Source organism: Paralichthys olivaceus, chromosome 18 (genome assembly GCF_024713975.1).
Source record: "Paralichthys olivaceus isolate ysfri-2021 chromosome 18, ASM2471397v2, whole genome shotgun sequence".
Lineage (NCBI taxonomy): Eukaryota > Metazoa > Chordata > Actinopteri > Pleuronectiformes > Paralichthyidae > Paralichthys > Paralichthys olivaceus.
In genome coordinates, this window is record NC_091110.1 from 10753128 (window position 1) to 10774366 (window position 21239).

The 21239-nt window shown below is 38.0% G+C and overlaps 1 protein-coding gene across 10 annotated transcripts in view; it reads right to left on the bottom strand.

Moving 5' to 3' along the window:
• The window catches only part of znf618 (zinc finger protein 618), a 31781-nt gene extending 11307 nt beyond the window's left edge, over window positions 1–20474 (bottom strand). For 3 of the 10 annotated variants that reach the window (XM_020082443.2, XM_020082440.2, XM_020082439.2), the window contains exons 1-9: window positions 20018–20458; window positions 11249–11588; window positions 9504–9581; window positions 9264–9308; window positions 3026–3115; window positions 1804–1884; window positions 1211–1300; window positions 749–838; window positions 461–550 (exon numbers count right to left, since the gene is read on the bottom strand). In XM_020082443.2, coding sequence (XP_019938002.2) covers window positions 461–550; window positions 749–838; window positions 1211–1300; window positions 1804–1884; window positions 3026–3115; window positions 9264–9308; window positions 9504–9581; window positions 11249–11561 — 877 coding nt within the window. In that variant the 5' untranslated portion in view covers window positions 11562–11588; window positions 20018–20458. Of the gene's footprint in view, window positions 1–460; window positions 551–748; window positions 839–1210; window positions 1301–1803; window positions 1885–3025; window positions 3116–9263; window positions 9309–9503; window positions 9582–11248; window positions 11589–20017 lie in introns of all 10 variants that reach the window. The other 7 variants (XM_069513585.1, XM_069513584.1, XM_069513582.1 and 4 more) reach the window with 6 other exon arrangements.
• Window positions 20475–21239: the final 765 nt, after the last annotated feature.

A 21239-nucleotide genomic window follows, 5' to 3' on the forward strand; every position in this document is an offset into this window, starting at 1 on the left:
GGCAGGTGTTTGGTTTCTAATCAAATTGAGTTTTATTTTTGTCATTTTACCAACATTAATCTGCTAAACTTGACTTATTCCAACAACTGTATAATTTATCATCTCAGCATCTACAGTCAATTACAAAACATTCAGCTTCTACATCAACACTGGCAAATATAATGGATAAGATGTGGAAATGTAAATGTAAAAATAAATGTCTTTGTCGTGAGCTTTGGCTGATATATCGGTGTCAGTTTTGTCATCAGCACCCAAAAACCCTCATCAGTCAGGCTTAGGTAAATATTCTTCTTCTACTGTTCTAGGGCTTCACAAATTGTCAAGGTGCATCTTGGTAGTGTGTCTGTGTCTGAAGTATAAATGTTCAGCCTAAAGAGTTATGAGGGACGAACACTTTGGGAAGGACACAATCAATCAAACCTTACTGAAAAATGTAAGAGGAGATAAAATGATTGCTTACTTTTTATCTTGGCAGCTTGGCTGTGGCCAAATTTACTCATGTCTATACTACCACATTCCTGTACCCGGGATGCCTTCATATCAAAGGACCCTGCAACAAGAAATGTTCTCAGAGTTACTTAGAGATAGTGTGAGACATTAAAAACCAACATTCCTCCATAACATATAAGTATAAAGGGTTATACATGTACAGAAGAAAAATAATGGCCGAAGTAAGGACTCAAAATTCTGCGTAAGAATTGTTCTAATCCCTCGCATAGCAGCTTAAGCATTGACAAAACCAGCTCACCCATCGGTGTGTGAAGAGCGACGTGCTCCTGGTATGGATTGAAGTACTTGTACTGCTTCCCACAGAACTCGCAAACATAGCTCCCAGTTTCTAGAGACAAGAAAACACACAAACAATGCTTTGTTTTCATTCATATCAGTGCTGATGAAAAAAAATCTGTGTCATATCAATCAAGATTCAATTTGTTGGATTAGTTGTGTTAAAAAAAAAAAGGGGAGATGATTATTTAGGTAATTGTGCCTTATGAGGGAGAAGCAGAAAATAAAAAGTCCTAACAGAGTGCGAAAGAGAAGAATGCTGGTGATCCTGAGCTTTTCCCGACTGATAATTGTCATCTAAAAATATACATTTAGCAATAATAAAATAAACACAGTGGTCTCCCTGCATAGTGTGTAGAGGTTCTCACTATCTCCCCCCAATCAGTAGGATTCATTAGTGCAGTGACAAGTGCAGGCTTCCCACCTGCGAACACTGCCAATTGTGTTTGAAGGGACACCCGCTGCCGTCGATTGAACCCACGGTCTCTGAAGAGGTGGGCGAGTGCTTTTTCCCCTGCGAAGGAGGACTTTTGGACTCATGTTCTGAAACCTTTCCAGTGCGGAGTTAGCTCATATGCTTAGTGTTATTTTTTGAAACATGGATCATCTCCACGGCTTAAGGCTTTCATTACAAACTGTGTCCAAAACACTCAGTTGGACACAGGTGGACTCAAGCTGTCCATGTGTAATGGGAGTTTCAATGCCAAGTTAACATATGGTTTAACTCAGATTTCTTTTAAATAATCATCAGGATATGACCTTAATCAAATATCAAATAACTGTCAAATAATGTGTTACAAATGATCCCAATTGGGTCGTTTCTTTTGCAGTGTTTATCAACACAAAGCGGTGAAAAGCAGCTGCAAATTCCTTCTGACACAACTGTATTTAATGTGAGCTTCTTAATCTTGTGCTGTTATGGTACATCCGTCTAAGTCAAGCTTCCAGTCACCATTTGCCAGCATCTGTAGAAATAAATGAACCTATTGTAAAATGAACAAAAACAAACAGTCTTACTTGGTCCAATCTTCTGGTATGGTTCAACTGGCTCCTCATCTTTAAGGCCATCCACAGGTAACACTACCTGCTCATAAGGATCTGAAACAAAAGGACAATATGTTCCTCACTGAAGACTTGGGCTCAGTTATATATACTGTTCAGGCAGCATCACTCACACACACTGACGGCTAAAATTTCATCTTGCATCTTTGGTCATATACACAAGCTTTGCTTCATTTTACTTGTTACTTGCAGGATGAATTGAAACAAAATCAAATAAGGTACATTAAGGCTACAACAAAAAAAGTTGTGTATCTTGTCTTTAAATTCTTTTGACAAGAACCCATTGAACTGTGTAGACATTATAAGAAAGATTTAGTTAACCTGTTAGTTTACAGCCAGTTAATTTCCAGAAAACAACACATACTATAAGAAATTGAGTAGCCACTGTATATACCTGTATTAATGTTTCATTTCTGCCTAGCATGGAGAATGGCAAAGGCATCCAACTGTTGACTACCTCCACCAAAAGTTATGTGTGCATGTTGGTTTGCATGTTTGTCCACGTGTCAGTTAGCAGGATTACACAAAAACGACTGGAGGGATTACCATAGAAATTGGTGGAAGGATGTGGTATGGGTCAGGGAAAAACCCATTTCATTTTTGGCATTTCCCCACCTTCTTTGACAATTCGAGTTAGGGCACTTTTCAACATTTTCACCATTTTGAATTAAATTGTATAATTTATGGATCTTGATGAAAAATATGTACTGAAGTGATATTTAGGAGTATGTGAAATTTTGCGTACACTTTGATTGAATTTGAGGGAACTGGTGGGCCTTGGCAGTGTGCTCTGCTGAGTGCTATTTTAGTTTACATATTTATACCCTCTCTGCCTTCCTACCTCTGACTTATACATTAGGGGAGATACTCAATTTAAAACAGCAGGCTTTGTTTACCTCCACTGAAGTAAGAACTAGTTTGCCTGAATAACACTTCACCTGTGAAGGACCAGCTGTTTTATTCTCACTTGGAGGACTTTGTTTTTTTTAAATTAAAAAATGCTCAATTTTTCCTGATCTCGTCCTCTTTACCTAGCCACTTTACTTTTGCTTCGTTCTGCCTTGAGAGGACAGAGTGAAAAAGGAAGTTCACATATAAATGGATTTCAAGTTCAAGTCTTGGGAGTTTCAAAGAAGAAATAAACTGTCATGCAAAATGTCCAAAAACTTCTTGTTACCATCAACTGCATGCAGGTCACGGTGCTCCTGGAAGCAGCTGTAGTATTTATACTTCTTGCCACAGATGTCACAGGAGTAACGGAAGCTGTCTGCAGATTAACACAGAGAGAGAGACGAGCACCATTTATATACGTGACTAACACAGTCTGGCAAAGCATGGACATCCTTGACAATGAAAAGCAGAGGGGTCATTCAATGCAGACTAACTCAGAACTAAGAAAGAAATAATGTGAAAACTAAACTCAAGGGACCTTGAAAATTCTATAGCACTTTAAATACTTTTTTATTTATGAAATGTATGTGTATGTATTCTGAGACTCATCAGTTTCTTATTCATTTCTGTCATTTTGATTACTGTAAAAACATTCAGCAACGTCTGTTCAGATACCAACCCAATCATGTAGTTCTATCACATCTTTGTAAATATAGCATCAGAGATGATAAACCCTCTTTTTAAAATGCATTATTGTTTGACTACATTTCCCAGGAAGGAATATTTTAATTTTTTATTATTTTAACTGTCTCATGGGAATATGCAGTTAAGCATTAGATGTATATGAGAAATCTTTTAAGATGTTAAATTACTCCTTGATCTATTAAAATATTTTAAATAGCCTGGCTATAATATTATAGTTAGTGGTCTTATTTCATCGGCAGATAATATGTTGACTTTAAGGTTTTCTATCTCAATAAATTCGCATTGGAGTATTTCATGGTGGCACATTTTGTCAACAGGGGCAGAGAGAGCAGAATTGTGTTCTTAGTCATTTTGAATCAAAAAAACAAAGATGAGCAAAGAAACAAGTTTTAAAACACAAAGGATGCGATTTGATTATATTAGCACTTTCAAAATTTTAGTTGTGTTATGTATTTCAGCATTAGTGAACCTAAAAACTAAATCTGCAGGAGAATCAAGATGTGTAGAACAAATAAATAAATAAATGAGATGGTGTGAGTTAAGTGACTGGATTCTCACTGTTGCCTGTAAAAACAACGAGTGCTAAGTTTCACAGTTTTCTGTTTTTGAGTCTTTACTCTGTTCACGAAAACACTCCCTGGTTTATTTGCCAGGTTTACAAAGGTTGATTTACAACTGTATACTTGGGGATTTTTTGTAAACATCCCTTTACAAGAAACAGTGACATTGTGTTGGCTGAATTAAAATGTTCTCACCCAAATTATGCAAATTTAAATGTGTGCATCAACATCTAATCAATGGCTCAGACTTAGAGAGTGAAAGAGAGATGCAGATGACTTGTTCTGCTCTTGTTTATTTTGTTACAGTGGATTTCACTGTGTTGCCAGGTGGCTGTCAACAATTAACACCTCAAGTGCCTTTTGGTTTACCACAGTGAAATCCTGTCTGAGTGCAATCTGTTGCATAAACAACAGAGTATGTTGAAGACAGAATCAATTTTTAAGCTCCTCTCGGCAGCGACAGAGGCTGTCCTTCTCTCCATGAGAATGGGTTTACTGGTGCTGCCCCAGCTGAAGGCCCCTCACCTCACAAACCCATGTGACAAATGTTTTATCATCTAGTAGCAGAGCGACAGCTTCAAAGTTTTCTGCAGTGAATACAATCAGCAGCGCTCTTTGCCGACTTGCTGAGGTATTTCTACAGCAGATTATGAACTATTCTACACTGGACAGATCAGTTTTGAGTCTGTTGGCACTTTACTTAGTAAGATAAACTTTGTCAAAATGTATTTCAATACTTGTATGGCTTTCCCCAATATGATACAAGGAGCACAGAGAAGCTAATACAGTAGATTTAAAACATCCTCTTTCTTCATTTCACAAATTTGGTGCCCATGCAATTTATGTTTAATTGGCCACACAGACAATGATTATTAGGGGGCCTGAATGTAATTGCATTTATGACTCCTCAAGGCTTCAAAACCATGCGTAATTCATTTTCCCACCAATTAACACAACACTATCTTTACGGTCACAAGTTAGTGAGTTCCTGGTATTCATCAGTATAAAATTCATAGAGCAGGATTGTTTCAAGCACAGGTAAGTGGATGCACTTAACTGCTATTTTTCCCATGCACTGACTTGTAGACAGCCATAAAAACTTGCAATGACCTTTTGAATGCTGCATTTCTATAAAAATTCAGCCAACTGGAGTTAAGTCCTGCCCACTGGTTTTTATGGATGACAGTGAAAGATTTGAGGAAAAAAGCCTTGAAGCATTAAAAGTGTGAAATTTTTTATCTTCAAAAGTGACAGCACAATTTAGATGGAACACTGTCTGCCTATTTAGTGAAACTAAAATATCCAAATGCCATTTTATAATTGATTTCACAATCAACATGACAGGGTTATGCTTGCAAATTGAGTTTTAATTTTAACAAAGGTGAAAAATGTGTGTCAACGCTATATTTTCAATTTTGCAATACCCGTTTTAATTGTGAGATTATCCTTCTTCAATATTTAAAATAAACACTGCTCAAGGTGAAAACATCTTAATTCCACCTCATTGTTCTGTACAAAAAGGTATGAAGACAGAATGAGAAGTTATTGTTTCAACAATAAGCGTGCAGTACAGCAGAGCTGGATTGGCGGCTGTGTAAAAGGGAGAGCCTGCATGATGCCGACTTTGTTGTGTTAAACATACCACCTCTAATTCCAGCTAATTCCAAAAACGTGCACTGGGCCATCACTTTAAATTTGGTTCAATGTAAACATTTAAAAAAGGCAATACTGTGAGACTCAGATTTACAACACACACATTCATTTCAATAGGACCACTCTGTTGTCACAACAGGATTCCCATAAAACACTGGGTCATCCAGCAAAGAAGTAGAACCAGGCTCATCTTTCACCTCAATGTAATGCTGTGTAATCTGGTCAGACAACACACTGGTCAGACACAATACAAGCATCACACAGTCCTAGACAATTTATTTTGCAAGTTGTTGTATTTCCTCTGCTACCTGGCAACGATTAAAACACAAAGACAAAACTGCTGTCGGTGTGATAGTGTTCTAGAGATGTAAATTCCTGTCATATAGTTTAACTGTGTTTTGTGCATCAGATGATGACACTTCCTGGTCTTACTCAGTACCTGAAGCCAAGCACCTCTACCACCCCCTGCATCTTTTTTTAATTGTAGAGCTGTTTTTTAGTCTCAACACCCACTTGGTCAGAACTACGGAAAGCTTGTTCTTGCCTCGCTACCAAAAATACTCTCTTCAACTCTGAGCACTCCTCCACAACACTACAGCCAAAATGATTATTCTGTACCTGCTCTCCTTTAGCGCAGGATATTTCACATACAGGAACCGCTCATTACACACAAGTCTGGACTCATGCCATATGTTCACTGTTCTGCTTTTAACTTGAGCTTTAACCTTCTTTTGATCACTGACATCTCTTAAGTTATCATTAAATGATTTAGACTGTATATATTAAATTAGTTGTTCTTAAGGCAGGTTATGATTTGCCTTTCAGGGGGCCCTTTGACTGCAAGTCATATTATAAAATTCAAATTGGCAAGGTAGTCATTATAAAGTTAAAATATATGGCATCAACCAAAATGCTTCAGATCAGGTTAAATCCTCCAAAGAATTAAATGTATCAGCATTTTCTACCTGTCCTACTTATTTACACTGTCAAAGACCGTTCGGTTTCACAGTGTTTGTGTTCCTCAATAGCTAAAGAAGACTGCTCTTCCTCCGCTCTCTGCCATGTTGTTACTGCTGCCTTTAAGCGATGTACAAAATCATGTAATGATTGTTGAGAGTGCTGTAGGAAGCTTTATAAATAACTCAAGTACTACTGTGAAGTTAAGAGTATTTTTAGTCCTAATCAAACTTTCACAGAGATTTCTGGGAGTGATTTTTAAGATGTCTGATAAATACAGGCACTGGCAGCTGATATACGATGCCATTAAAAAGGAGCAACATCTCCATACCTGCAAGCCGCCATTTATTTTTATGGGTAGCTTCAGGTTTACCTCTGTTGAATTAGAGGAGCTGTTGTTGTCAGACAAAGAGGGTCCAGTGTGTCACTGTTTTGGTATGAGGACATAAATTTAAATTGGCTCGGTTTTAAGTCACCCCCCCCATCCCCCTCCCCTCAAAAATGCGTTGCTTATTGTTACTGCGGCTGGATGTTTGACCTTCACTGTGCAGAATGGCTTATGTGCAGAGTTTGTTATTACTTTCATCTGCTGAGCGGGAAACGTTCTCTATCCTTACCTTAGGCTCTCATGTGTTTTTGTGACATCAGAACTAGTCTGGAAGCTACATTGCATGTTGAAATGCAGAAAATGTTTTTCTGAATTGACAAGATTATCTCAAAATTCTGAGAAATGTTTTCATGAGAAAAGATCCAAAGAGAAGCTCTCACATAGCTGACTTTGAGAGTGTTGAAGGACACATGTCCCGTCTTTGTAGTTTGATCCAGTTTTATCCTGGTTTGGGTTCAAGATATTGGGAGATACTTGTGGCTATGAGCAATATTGTCAACGTCGTTATTATTTTTTCTGCACTGAAAATGGACTCTGCAGTAACATAGGAAAACCTTGGAAATAACTTATTGATAATTTTATTAGAGGGAGAAGATGCAGATGTAATTTCAAAAAATTCTAAACCGTTACTGGAACTTTATCAGACACTAATTACTCACAGCAGGCTTTATATATGGTTTATTTAAATTCTCAGTGCTTTAGTTATAACAGATAAATACTAATACTTCATGAAGTGCTTCTCAGAATTTATTCTGGGAAAAATGTAAGTGGCAGATGCTTCAGCTAAGTACAGATAACACTGATCATCACTTTGAGCACAGACAGAAGAGAAACTGAAAGTCTGCTCACTAAGTCATCGGCATCATTTGTGTTGACAAGACATCAGCCTGATATCTGCAGACAGCTGTTAGCCAGAGTTAGCTCCCTGACGGGGACAGACTGAATAAGGAAGAATCCAACACACTGTTCACCTGCACAGCTTCACATCCCAGAGATAATATCTCTTCAACAAACACAGACAGAGCTCAGGCAGTGTGCAGGCTTTTCTCAGTCGATCCCTTTCAGTGATGTGATCTCTACATAGGCTACAAGATGGTCACAATCAGTTTTTCATCCTGAGTCACAACATACCTGTTAACTGTGGCAGGTCCACATAGACTGTAGTCATTATTTATAGAGGGCTACAATTGAATAGCTCAAGAGATTTTTTTTATGTGCATGTTTTAAAATAATAATTACAACAGACATCAGTCAAAAACATATCTAAAAGTGTTAACATGTCTTTATAAAAAGCTGTTACCAACAAATGGCTAAATGAGATATAGGAGATTATCAGGAATATTAAAAGTCATCAGGCCAGACTGGACAACTGATCTACTCACAACTAGTCTGCCTCTTTATGTTTATACTCACACTCTTCCAAAATATTATTTAATTCCTAAGTTGCATTATTTTTGAGGAACAGGTAAGCTGCCAAATTGGATTTCAAGTTTGAGATGTAAAGATGGTGAACGAAGTATTGCAGCCATGGTGTAGGTTGTTCATATTGGTCTTTTACTTCTCTGATGTATGTAGGATTTAAAAATCAAAGAAGTAGTGTTCATTTGTAAAGATCATTTTTTGAAAGGACCATGAAATTTTGTTCACCACACAAATTATTTTCTACAATTATCCAAAAACCAATTAAACCCGACAACCTTTTTACCAAGGGAACCACAGGGATGAAAACTTCCTGATGGGCCAAATAATTACTTGTTCAAACGGCCACATATCTACATTACTTTTATCTTAATATGAGATTTGTGTGCATATTGTAATAACTCAATTTCCGCCATGAAGACATTTATATTTGCTGTCAACATTTAATATCAAATGCAGATGTACAGAACAAGGTGCAGATGCGAAGACTGTAAGAATTGAAATTGGGTCATCCAAATAAAAATCATGACCAAATAAGGGTGAAATCTTTTTTTTCAATACATGTCTACATAAGACATTACTGTGCCAGAGTTTGATGTAAAGTTGGATGTTGCCAAAGAGATGTCAGCTATGTTGATGGGGACTACAATGATGAGAATTACAATGGGAAAATGAGGTTGCATGTTATTGCTGCTAAGTTAGTTAAATTGTGGTGTACTCTTTCAATCTCCTCAATAAAAACTGGCAAAATGACATAATGTCTGTTAAATGACCCAAGTATGAAATAAACAGCTTGTGCTACCATGGTGATGAACTCGATTGTGTTGGAAAAGTGTACTCACTGTTGGGTGTCTGGGGTAAAGTATCTGTGATCATAGCCTCTGATTCTATAGAAGGAAAAAATGAGAAAAATCGCTTGGATTAACATAACAATTGAAATAGATAAGATAAAATATCTGGTGAAAACAGAACACGAATGACTCAAAAACAGGAAGTGATTGATATTACCACAAAAATGTCTAGAGAATAAACAGAGCGAGACAGTTATTATTACAAAATACATAAAATATATGGTATCTTACCTCTGTGTGCCCTGACGTGTGTCTGGAAGCAGTTATAATACTTGTACTTCTTCCCGCATACCCCACATACATATGAACCTGCAAGAGAATTCAAAACAGTGTCATAAAAACAAGGCGACAGTATTATCAGGAGGATATACCTGTACATACAGCATATTCAACTATTATCAAACTTAAGATCTAGTTCTGTCTCATTTTTTTTAGTAATCCTCATGAGAGTATCTACTGTCCAAGTCAATTCTCTAAGGAATAACAAAATATTATCAACAGTTAGTTAATGTTCTTTGCCTTAAGTATCATACTGCACCCAATATCCATGTTTTCTGAATTAAAATCCATCCTCAACGTTAACATTAACTCTGATGCCTGGAAACTATAAAATCTGGAATAAATACTTAAGTTACAATATCTATACTCAAGATACCAGTTAATTAGGTATACAAAGCTACATTTAATGCAGTTTAAGTAATAATGTTTAGTTTTAGAGCGATTTTAAATCAACTTTATGATCATTTCAGAAGCTGTTAAATTACTCTGAAGTAGAATGAGCTCCTAACATTTCATTATATTGTTCATATTAATGAAGATACACTGAATATTAAAAACATCACAAGTTTCTTGGAGGTATGACTCACAGCAGGACTGTTGGACTGCATTAGCTTTGGCAAGATAGTGGCAACCGAATTTGCAAATAGTATATGTATTTGAACATTCACATACACACAGTGTATGCTTAGTTTGCTTAGTCAGTGTTGTAATATTAACAATAATCATTACCATGGTGGGCTAAACTTCTTACCAATTTAATCAAATTAAAACTCAAGTATTTGAATTACCGCCCTGAGGCTGTATACCTCCACTAACCAGTGCAGTTTCAGTTTACACACATTTTTTTTTTCCCCTCCACACTTTATGAGGTCAACATGACCTTTGACTTTTAATCATTGTGGCCTTTAACCACTGACATCTAATCAGTTCATCTTTGAGCCCAGGCAACATGCGGTCAAAATCGGGAGGAAATTCCCTAAAGGTAAACTTGATATATCACGTTCAAGAGGCCAAAAACCAGGTTTTGTGAGACGACCACGACCTTTGACCACCCTAATCTAATCAGTTAATCTGTGACTCTACGTGAACATTTGTACCAAATTTGAAAGGGTTTTCTCAAGGTGTACCTATATTGCATTCCCAAGGCAAAAAAAAGGGGTTTGTGAGGTCACGATGACCCTTGAACACCAAATTCTTATCATCCTTGGGTCAAACTGAATGTTTGTACGAAATTTGAAGAGACTCCCCCGAGGCATTCTTGAGATATCAAAGAATAGGACAGACAACAGACAGAAAATCTGAAAACATAATGCTTCCAGCCACCAGCTATAAGAAACATTTTCTCATTTAGCCCCAATGATGCAGTCACTATCCATGCACTTAATCTTGGTTTCATTCCTCAGGTTTTTAGATACCTGGAAGATTTTAGCTGCCACCTCTCCATAAAAGAGATTAAGGACATTTAATTTGTGCTCACAGGATTGGAAAATTACATTAAAAAAAAATCAACAGCAGCAACAAGCTGTCAACTATTTTCATAGGGGGCAGGATATTGTTTGTAAAAGGAGATGCTGCTGCTGATCTTTTTTCAAATGTCATTTTAAAATGCTGTGCAGCCTGTTTTGATGATCAGGAAGCAAGGCCAGGGTCAAGGGAGACCAGGCACGGCTGCAGTCAACATACATATATTCACACACCTATGCATGAGTCTGTGCTCTTCGTTGGAGGAGGAGTACCAAGGGCAAACATACCCTCGGTAGGAGCTCTACGGGATCCGCCTCCACTTGCTCCTCCATCATTTCCTCCAATAACAACACAGATCTCAGCAGGGTTGGCATCGCCAACTTTCCCGTTGCTCGTCTCGGAGGTCCCAGGCTCTTTCTTAACTGTGACGGGTGCTGGACTCGTAGTCTTGGTGGCGGAGGCTAAGGTTGGTGATGGGCCATCTGTGGCTGCGCTCCCACTGTCCGCCGGCTCCTTCCCAGGATTGGGTGCCTCTTGTGCACTCATGACTCTTCCTCCTCTGAGCCTGTGCTTCTGCGTTAGGAACAAAAGACAGATGAAATTATTTTTTTTTACTTTATGGTAATTTAACAATATCAGCTCTACCAGGTAAACAACTAATGTTTTGTCTTAAAAAACAACAACATAACCAGTATCAGAGCAAATAAGGTTGTCTATATACAAGCTTTAATTTGAGTTAAGTACCAAAGAGCAAACTGGAAAGAATAATCAATAATCTGCATCTGAGAGTTAAGTACAAACTTAACTCCAAACTGAGACAAACACCTGTTTTTCTAAATCAAGTAGAGGGATGTGTGAGCTTAAAATGGACAGGGGACACCTGACACTGTAATTTTCAGGACAGAAAAAAACCGGACACAATTCTGTGCTGTTAGCAGTTAGCTTCAAGGTTCATAAAAGTGACCTTTGATGGAATAAATTCCACAGCTTTGTGGCACACAAATACTCTAATTTCAGAAATATCCAAATTACACAACTTGCCACTTCAGCACAGGGCTATAAAAGGCCTTGTCAAGAGACTGTGCTCAAAATGCAACCAAGCACAACAGAGTTATGCCAGAATGACTGATATTATGGAAAGAGGCAAAATTGGTCTTCTATTAATAGCAAACCAATACAGCAACAAGAAGCCTTTTCATAGCCCCGATACACCTTTCTTTGGACGCGACACACAACCACCATGTCTCAGTAAACAGGGACATGAAGTGGATAATGTCGAGACAAAACATTTTTGGTGTTCAGTTTAAATAGCTCACGTTCAGTGGTAGAAAAATGAAATGATAAGCATGCCAACTAATTCATAGAACATATGCAACACTTAATGGGTCTTGAGTAGGGCTGTGCAAGTGTTTTGTTGATTTTCCTGATACCCTTTATCCCTTTGTTCGGAACAAGCTTTCGCAGTTTTTTTACAGATTTAAAAGGTAGATTTCATGTTCAATTGAATTATGTTTGCCACAGCAATGCTCAGCATATTTCATCAGAATTTAGTCCAGTTGTATATCTTGTCACGAGCACCATTGTTGGACAGGGAAGGAATTTGACTTGTTGGCCTCCTGGAAAGGTCACAGGATCATCAGAGCTAGCCAGACTCCTCAGGGGACAAATCATCCAGGCAAACATCCATTATAATGGCAAACACTGACATTTAAGTTTTAAATTCGAGTTTTTTCATTTCAGCTTTTCCACTATGGTCAGTTTCCATTTTCCGTAGCGACAAGGAGTATTTCAATTTAAACATTGAGTCGTTTATTTCAAAAAGTAAACATTTATTTATTCATGGACGGTGTCTGGTTTCACGAGTGGTGTAAGGTGCAAAACATTCATTTGCACCTGTTCATCTACACTATCCAGAAATTATAGAACAAGCATGGTTTACATTCACAGGTTATCAATGGTGTCAAGGAGTTTTAACGCTGTTTAAGAAAATACTGTTGACGATGAGTAAATGTCTCCCAGTGACTTCACCAATGCGGCGGCTGCTGCTCATTGATACCAACTGACTTAAAACCCAGGTTCAGTGTTTTAATCAGATGTTTAGAACTACAACATGAAACCACAGATATTTAATCTCTAGAGCTACATCTCCCACACAGTTCTTTCTGCACTGCCATAAACCATTGATAATTAAAGATCTGCACTAAAACACTATTATCATTATTATCAAATTCTATTTGCAAAAGAACAGAAAATGAAAAACAAACTGTCCAAATACTTAAGGTGGACTGTACTGTTAAAAATTATGGATGCCTGATTATTTTTATCTAAAGTATGGAATCAGAGGAACGACTTGAAATTGTGACATTTGTGTTGTCACACTAAAGGAACATTGCTATAATAAGAGAATGTATGAACCAGATTTTTAACCTCATTTGGCTGCAAGAATTCACACAGCAATCTTTTGGGTCAGCAAAGTCTCCCATTTATCGTCTACGCTGCAGTGCCAAATTGTACATCTCAGTGGAATCATAAATTAAATAGTCAGTTCTACATTTTGGTTTTAGGACTGAACAGTCACCTCAAACATGTGAACTGTTTGAATTGTTGGCATTCCCTTTTTTAAGTCCCCTGTTAAATGACTCCTCAAATTTTGCTGCAGAGAAGCAGGATGAATAGAAGAGTTAAGGCAAGAAAATCCTTCCAGATGTTTTGTTTCTTTAAGTACACAGTGCTTAAATTGTAAATATTGAACAAACCTGAAACTAAGCTTTGCTGGTGTGTGTATCACTAGAAATGTCTCTTGACATTGCTCCTTACAAGGCTTGTAGCAGTGGGCAGCATCACCAGTGGTGCACAGTCTATAATACTACACTGTGAACACTCATTCTTCACTATGGAAATAAAGTGATAGCTACAAAAAATAAATCACCTGCAAGTGAGAGGAATTATTTTTATTTAATGGCTAATGAAGAAAGAGATAAACTAGATTATTGCAGTGAATATATACAACTTCCTCCACATGTCAGTAGTTCTCTCGGCAATCTCTCTGCTCAACATACATGGGAAAGTGGATTTTTTCTTTTTGACTTGACCTACAGTATCTACCGGCTTAGCGACAGTATGTGTTTTTCACAATCTTCTTCATCCTCTTGAAAATGCTGCGTGCAATGTATGTTTCAGGCTAAATTTAATAGTGAGTCGCGAAAAATACAGTAAAAGCATGGCTTCTCTGTCTCAGCTATTTTTTTATTTTTTTAAATTGTGGCCTTAGGGAAGCAATTTCAAGGTCAACATCACCGGCATTTGGCAGTGTTCTGGCAGAACTTACACTGGTATGAAAATTTTCTACCGTGACAAGTGTAATCCCTCACACATACAAAAAGCAATGTGTCATCAGAGCTCTGTTGTGTGTGATTGAGTAAAAGCCTTCTGTCAGCTCAAATTCTACAAATGAATGAGGTCAGCACAAATAAAGTGAGTCTTAGCTTTGATGCATTTATCATTTGGTTATAAATTATTAATACTGAGGGAAATTCATTGATCCTGTCACTTATAACGGGATTAAAACCATTTAAATGAGTCTTTCCAAGCTTTTGAAGAATGGTTATATCACAAATCAAACTTAACATCACTATTAGGATCAGATCATATGATACCAATCAGCAACTGGTTTTTTTTTCTTAACATTTTATGACATTCAATGGTGCTAATAACCTGTTCCTCTGTTTTCCAACAGAAGAAGAATAAAGACGTAAGCAACAGCTTATGAAGCAAACTTCATTCCTCTGCAGTGAATCTCCTTTTTTAAAATGATTGATTACATCTCATTATCATTACCAGAGTGGCACTTAGTAGTGCGCATACCTCCGCCAATCTCTTTATGAAACCACATTCAAATTCACTAGATCCAGATTTTTATTTGGATCTGCACCAAATTGCACACACTCATAAATATCAGTCCCCTAAACATGCCTGATTTTTTTTTTCATCAAGCTTCATGAATTATTCTCTAAGAATTCAAGTAAAATGTTGAAAAACATCTTGCAATGTAAAATAAAGTGGAAAAGAAAAACTACACCCCCCCCCCCCTCCCCAAAATCTGGATCCACACCAAGATTTAATGGGGTCATGCTCCACTCCTCCACAAAATTTTATGGAAATCAGTTGAGTAGTGTTTGCGTTATCCTGCTAACAAACAAGCCCAGAAAAAATCATAACCTCTTTGGTAATATGGTAAGTAGATGTGCTCAAGTAAATAAAAAAAAAGTTTTAAAATGTTTGCAGTTTACTTTTGATTACACTTCTACTTCACTTTACTTTTAAAAGTATACAATTTGTTTGGCTTTACTCCACTTGAGAGTTATTTAGTTGTTTAACAGGACAGGATTCTACAACAAAAAAAATAAAAAATCTATTGTGAAGATCAGACCTGTGTTAGGGCCCCTTGCCATGTTTAACCAACTAAACTCCTCACATGGTTTCAATTTAATAATTCTTTGAGCTGCAGAGGTAATTATTTCACAGAAGAAAGGGAAAGATTAGAGAAAAGTAAAAAAAAAAAAAAACTCAAACAGATTTGTGCAACCGAACTTTGTTTTTTTCTTTTTTTCTTTCCCATTAATCATCTACTGACCTCAGGCTTATCTGGTGACACTTGAGGAGGGACCTGACCCAGAGGTTGCAAATCACTGGACATGGCTTTTGCAATTGTATCTAACGTATACAAGAAATGAGCCTACATCAGCCAGATGCAACAGTAAAACACAGGAACAGGATATTAGCACCATTTGCTCATAACATCCTAATAAAGGACCCCAGAGCTCACTAAGCACCAGCAGCTTGTTCCTCGTCCCACATGGACACACTACCACAGTGGTCAACAGGGCCATGTTGAGCCCATGTGGAGCTGGGGGGGACCATGAGATGCCTGCGACAGCTGGACGTAGGAGTTTGAGCAGTGAGATCAATGATCGAGTGACAATTCTATGCTTCCACCATTTCATGAGAGTTTGGGATATTTGCTTATATTGACTGGCTCCTGATTGATTGGAGTATACGTAGCGTGGGGGGAAAACAAATGCATCTAATTTCCTGCTGAACACAAAGTCAAAAACATGTTAACTTTAAATGTAATCAAATCAAATAATGGGCGACACTTGCATGTCAGAATTAGATTAACACATTTGTCATCCGTGTAAGATTTCCTGTGCAACATTTTGAATGCATAACCTGATTATATGAAATGCCTGTTGTTTTTTCTTTCCTCTAATTAAAGTCAAAATGCAAAATTAGCCATCTGGCCTCCTGTTCTTTCATAGTCGGAGTCTTCTGATATACTGTAACCTGCAGCAGCATGACAGAACAGAAATCTAAACCAGGTGCACATGTCCTTGATGTTCCTCACATATAAAGCACAACCTAAAACAACTAAAACAAAAGGCCAGAGGAGGAGACAAACACTAACACAGAGCAGGAAATATACTTAAATTAAATAATCAACTGTTATTTGCATATCAAAGATCTATAGATAGTAACAGGCATTAAAGTAAGCAGGCATATGTTGCATTGTGATTTATGCCAAAGCAGTTTTTGTGATGTGGCCCAGCTGTGTTTTGAAATGTCAATGCATGCATATTAACAATATTATATCGTTGCACTAAGGGCTACAGAATAAGGAGGTTAGGCATACAAGGAAAATATCTCTAGGACATACCTCTGTTAAGAATTCAGTTCTTAGTCGAGGTACTTAAAATAATTGGCCTATATTTGGGCAGTACTGTATCTGCACAATAATGAAGCAAATCAATCATTGTGCTTGGTTAAAGCAAAAGAAAAAATTGTGTGCTTCTAACTTCGAGGGGATTTTCTTACTTTGAATTCTATCTTACTTTGCCAAAAATCACTGTGCTCTGCATGTTAAGCAGACTGGAATAGAGATTCCAAATATAAAATACAAATTTGTTTAAGGCTCAGGAAAATGTTTCCACTCTGGAGGGATTAAAAATAGGAATCAGCTAAAAATGGGGGATGAAGGGGGTCACTTCAATCACTGCTTTCACTGCATGTTTATATTATCCAGAGCGGAGTCAGTGACTGGGAGCAAGGGTTGACCAAAAACCTGTTTCACACTAAATGTTTTGCCTGCTTTTCCGTTTCTTTAATCAAAAGCACATTTTCCTGTCCTCTGTAATAAACGTCTTCCAAGATGGTGTATGACCAACGATTTCAAAAAGCAATAATGCAGAGAAATGGATAAACCCCCCCTCACTCACTTACACTCACATCCCCACACACACACACACACACACACACACACACCCAAGATGCTCTGGAAAAAGAAACTGTGTCGTCTAGTAAAATTCCATCAGCATACACTCAAAAAACGCCATAAAAACCTTTTCAATCTATATGTTAATGCCACGAATTAAAATTTAATAACATGAGATATTGAAAAGCAGACTTGAATTATAAAAAAATAAATCCTGAAAGATCAGGCCCCTAAAATTAGAAATTCAGGGCGGCATCCGGCCTGCTTCTAAACCCTTGTAGGCTGGAAGATTAAATTTTTGATGAAAATCAAAATTACACTGCACACTGACACAGGCGCAGCAAACCTGGCACTATTGTGATTTATGGATTCATTAAACCTGCGGGAGTTTCACCCCTCCCCTTTTCACTCAAAGAAATGAGATTTGCTTTGCTGAAAATTTGTATTTTCAGAAAAGCTATTCAGACTCTGCTCTACCTTCAGAAAATGGTCAAGGAAAAAAAGAAGCTTCTGTGTACATAACCACTGCACGTAAACAGGCCTAATTTTCATTGCTGCAGCAATTGAACATCCCTATGCATTATTCATGAAACCAATAAGGTTCATTTTTACAAAGGAAGAGGCAGGCAAAATATGTGCAGAATGCACAGATTTTTTTTTAATGCAGCAGACCCAACCCTGAAAAGCCGTTCCCCAGAGACTCATTTAAGTGAAGCCATTTTCAACATTCCATTAAGAAAATAAAGGAACATAAAATGTTCACTCTGTCCAAGAGGATGCACAAATCAGAAATGTGCAATTGTACAAAGAAGGGAATTGAAATGACATCAAAGACAGGAAGTTTTATTCAAACAGTCTTCAAAAACAAAACCCCTGTACTTGGTTGTTTAATTAGAGCAGCAACTGTGTTTCAACCACAGTAAACCACGGACTGTGATATGATCCCGCACCATCTTGTGCTTATGGGAGCCTGGAGGGACAAGTTTCACCTCTCTATCCAAACTATTCGCTCCAAATATCCTCAGTGAAACAAAGCTTTTGTTCATGTAGCAACAAACCAGCATTCCTCTTACCTTACTTAAAATGAGAGCACTCCCAGAATGCAGTTCCTATTAACCAAATCAGGGGTTCTCATTCTAACAGTATAGCATGATCCTTGAGAGCTTTAGAACTTATTGCATAGTCCTTCAGGCATTCTGCATGTAAACATTCCCATCACTTTGACTGATCCAGCCATATTAAACTCATGACACTGGTTGCCTATCTTCCAGTTTGTACTTTAACTGAACCTCCTGCATTTTGATTAGACTTTGCAAGCAAAGGTCAGAATTTACACTCACATTTTGCATAAGCAGACACAATTTCCACCAGCTCTTTAAATTTATACATATTTGAAGGTCAGCATTAAAATTACCCACAGCAAAAAATGGCCTTCACAGTTTCCCTTACATTAAAATAAAAGCAAGCCATGCAAGATGGGAAACTGTTTGGCGTCTGCAGGATTAATATAAACAGTAGAGGCACTGGTTGTAATTGTTTTTCCTGCCCTCAAATTATGCTGACTTGGGTCTTTCTTCTTCCACTGCTGTTCAGTTCACTTTGGACAGTTATTTTCCGCTTACAGATTTCCAATCTCTACAAGTAAAAAGTCCAAACTGTTCCATGTTTACCAGGCAGTAAATTACATCTGTGCATAAATCATAGCACACACACACACACACACACACACACACAGACATCAGAGAAATGCAAACAAAGAGAAACAGCTAAATTACAGTTCATGATTGTGAGGACAGGGTGAACAGTTTGAATCTCTGTCCAGTGTAACTACACGACAAGATTTTAAAAATAAAAAAAATGTTTAAATCGCAAAATAATTCAAAACCAGAATATTAATTATGCAGAAAGGATCAGAATCAATTTACACAGTGCTTTGAATGCAGCTTGAAATGGTCATGTTTAGCATTAATCAGCACTGCATACACATGGTGCATTTAAATGCAATGTTATTTAAGAAATGTAAGAATAATCTGACATGCAATTCAATAAACAAACCTCAAAAACTAGTCTCATTACAATTTTTTTCCCATTTCTCCAAATGACTGCCTACAGGTGGCGCCAACGACACCCAGATTCACAATCCTGTATATTCCCAAAAATAAAAAATAAAAGTCGAAATGGATTTTAGACAGAACGACACTCTGGTGTTTTTACTTGCCCGTAAACACTGAGCACCGAAGCGTCCGATGCGACCCAGAGTGGCCGCCTACGGTGCGTGACTTTCGGGGGAGAGAAGCAACTCCGGCGAGGCTCAAATTTGCAGGAAAAAAAATTTCACAAAACATGGCTGCAGGAGGTTTTTGTGTTTCAGATTGTTCCTCCCCTCATCGTCCTTCATGTTGCCACACTATCAACCGTGGTCGCCACAGATCTACGGATACATGCCCGGTGGTTTCCGGCTAGTTAGCGATTAGCTAAAACTAACTAGCTGCCCACCCGACTAGTCAGCAGTTTACACGGAAACTTCATTAAGGGGGAAATTCATCCCGAAGATTAGGGCACATTTCGGGATTGGCTTCGCAGCCCCTGCACCTGGTTTTTGGGGGGCAGACACCGCCGCCAGCTCCCCCGGTTGATAACGAACAGAAAAACTTGAACATCCGGAAATTTCCTCAAATTTAGGATTTTTTTTCCAAATGAGAAAAAACAACAGAGTGAAACGGGTTGACATTACCTCCAGAGACGATGCAGCTCATGCGAAAACAGCCTCCCCGCTCCAGAAGGCTTGCCTCCCGCGAACCAGAGGCGACTGCTCAACTGCTTCCTCCGGAGGAAAAAAAAAAATTGTGAATTAGTTATGAGAAATTCCAAATGTCAAAAAAAAAAATTCCCACCACGACGTTTTTTTTTTTTTTCCCTGCTCCTCCTCCTCCTCGACACGCTGCGTTACATTTTAAGAAAAGAGTAATGGCGTAATGGAGCCGTGGGTTTTAAGGTTTTCTTTACTCGGGCCGTGCTCAGCGGCTCGGTTCCGGCCGAGCACCGGGGGTTCCTGCCGAAGCACCGGGGGTTCGTGCTGCGGTTCCTCCTCCGGTGGAAAGTCTCGTCCGCCATATACAAGCGCAGATTCCGAAATTGCAGCGGCGACCTGTGTTTGAGCTTCATGAAAAAAAAACACAAAAAAGAAAAAGTCTGAGAATCAGACTGGAGGGGGGAAAAGGGTTGGACGACTGTGGAGTTACACGGGGAGAAAGAGGAGGCTGGGAATTACGCAGAGGGGAAAGATTCCGATCTGAGCCGATAACGTTATGATAACACTTCACTGGATGTTTCATTCTATAAACACGAGCTGCTCATTTGAAAAGCATCATTTAACGAGGCTGGTGTTTAATCACGTTTTGTTCAGGGGTCATCCCCATGTGAAAACGTCCTGCAGGTGTTTCCAGGTGTTTTCACTGAGAGGTAAAGTCCCATCTCTCCGTTCTGAAGCCCCCCAGCACCGTTAGTTCAGTGTGATGAGTTAAAGCAAAAGTTAAACTCACAACATCCTCGACAAACTGTTTCTTCATCCATGAATCCGCGGATCTTTCTGCTTTTTCACCGCAGCACACACCAATAGTTCATTTTTTTCAGGGCAAGTTTTGGTCGGCCAACAACTTTTAATTTCAAAACCCAGAATTAACTCAAAATTAACTTTCTGTCTTTTTTTCCCTTTTGAAATAGTTAAGTTTGTGTTCATACATATAAGTGTATGTTCCAAGATATTCATTTTGGTCTAAAATAATCAGTGTTTCAAATACATTTAATGTGCAGGTATAAGCTGCATATGAAATATTTACTAGATAATACTTATACTAACATATATAAACACAATATTATGAAATTAGCAATCTTTTAACTATTATTTTTACTATAATTAATAGTATTACTTTATGTCTTCATTCATTCAGTGTTGA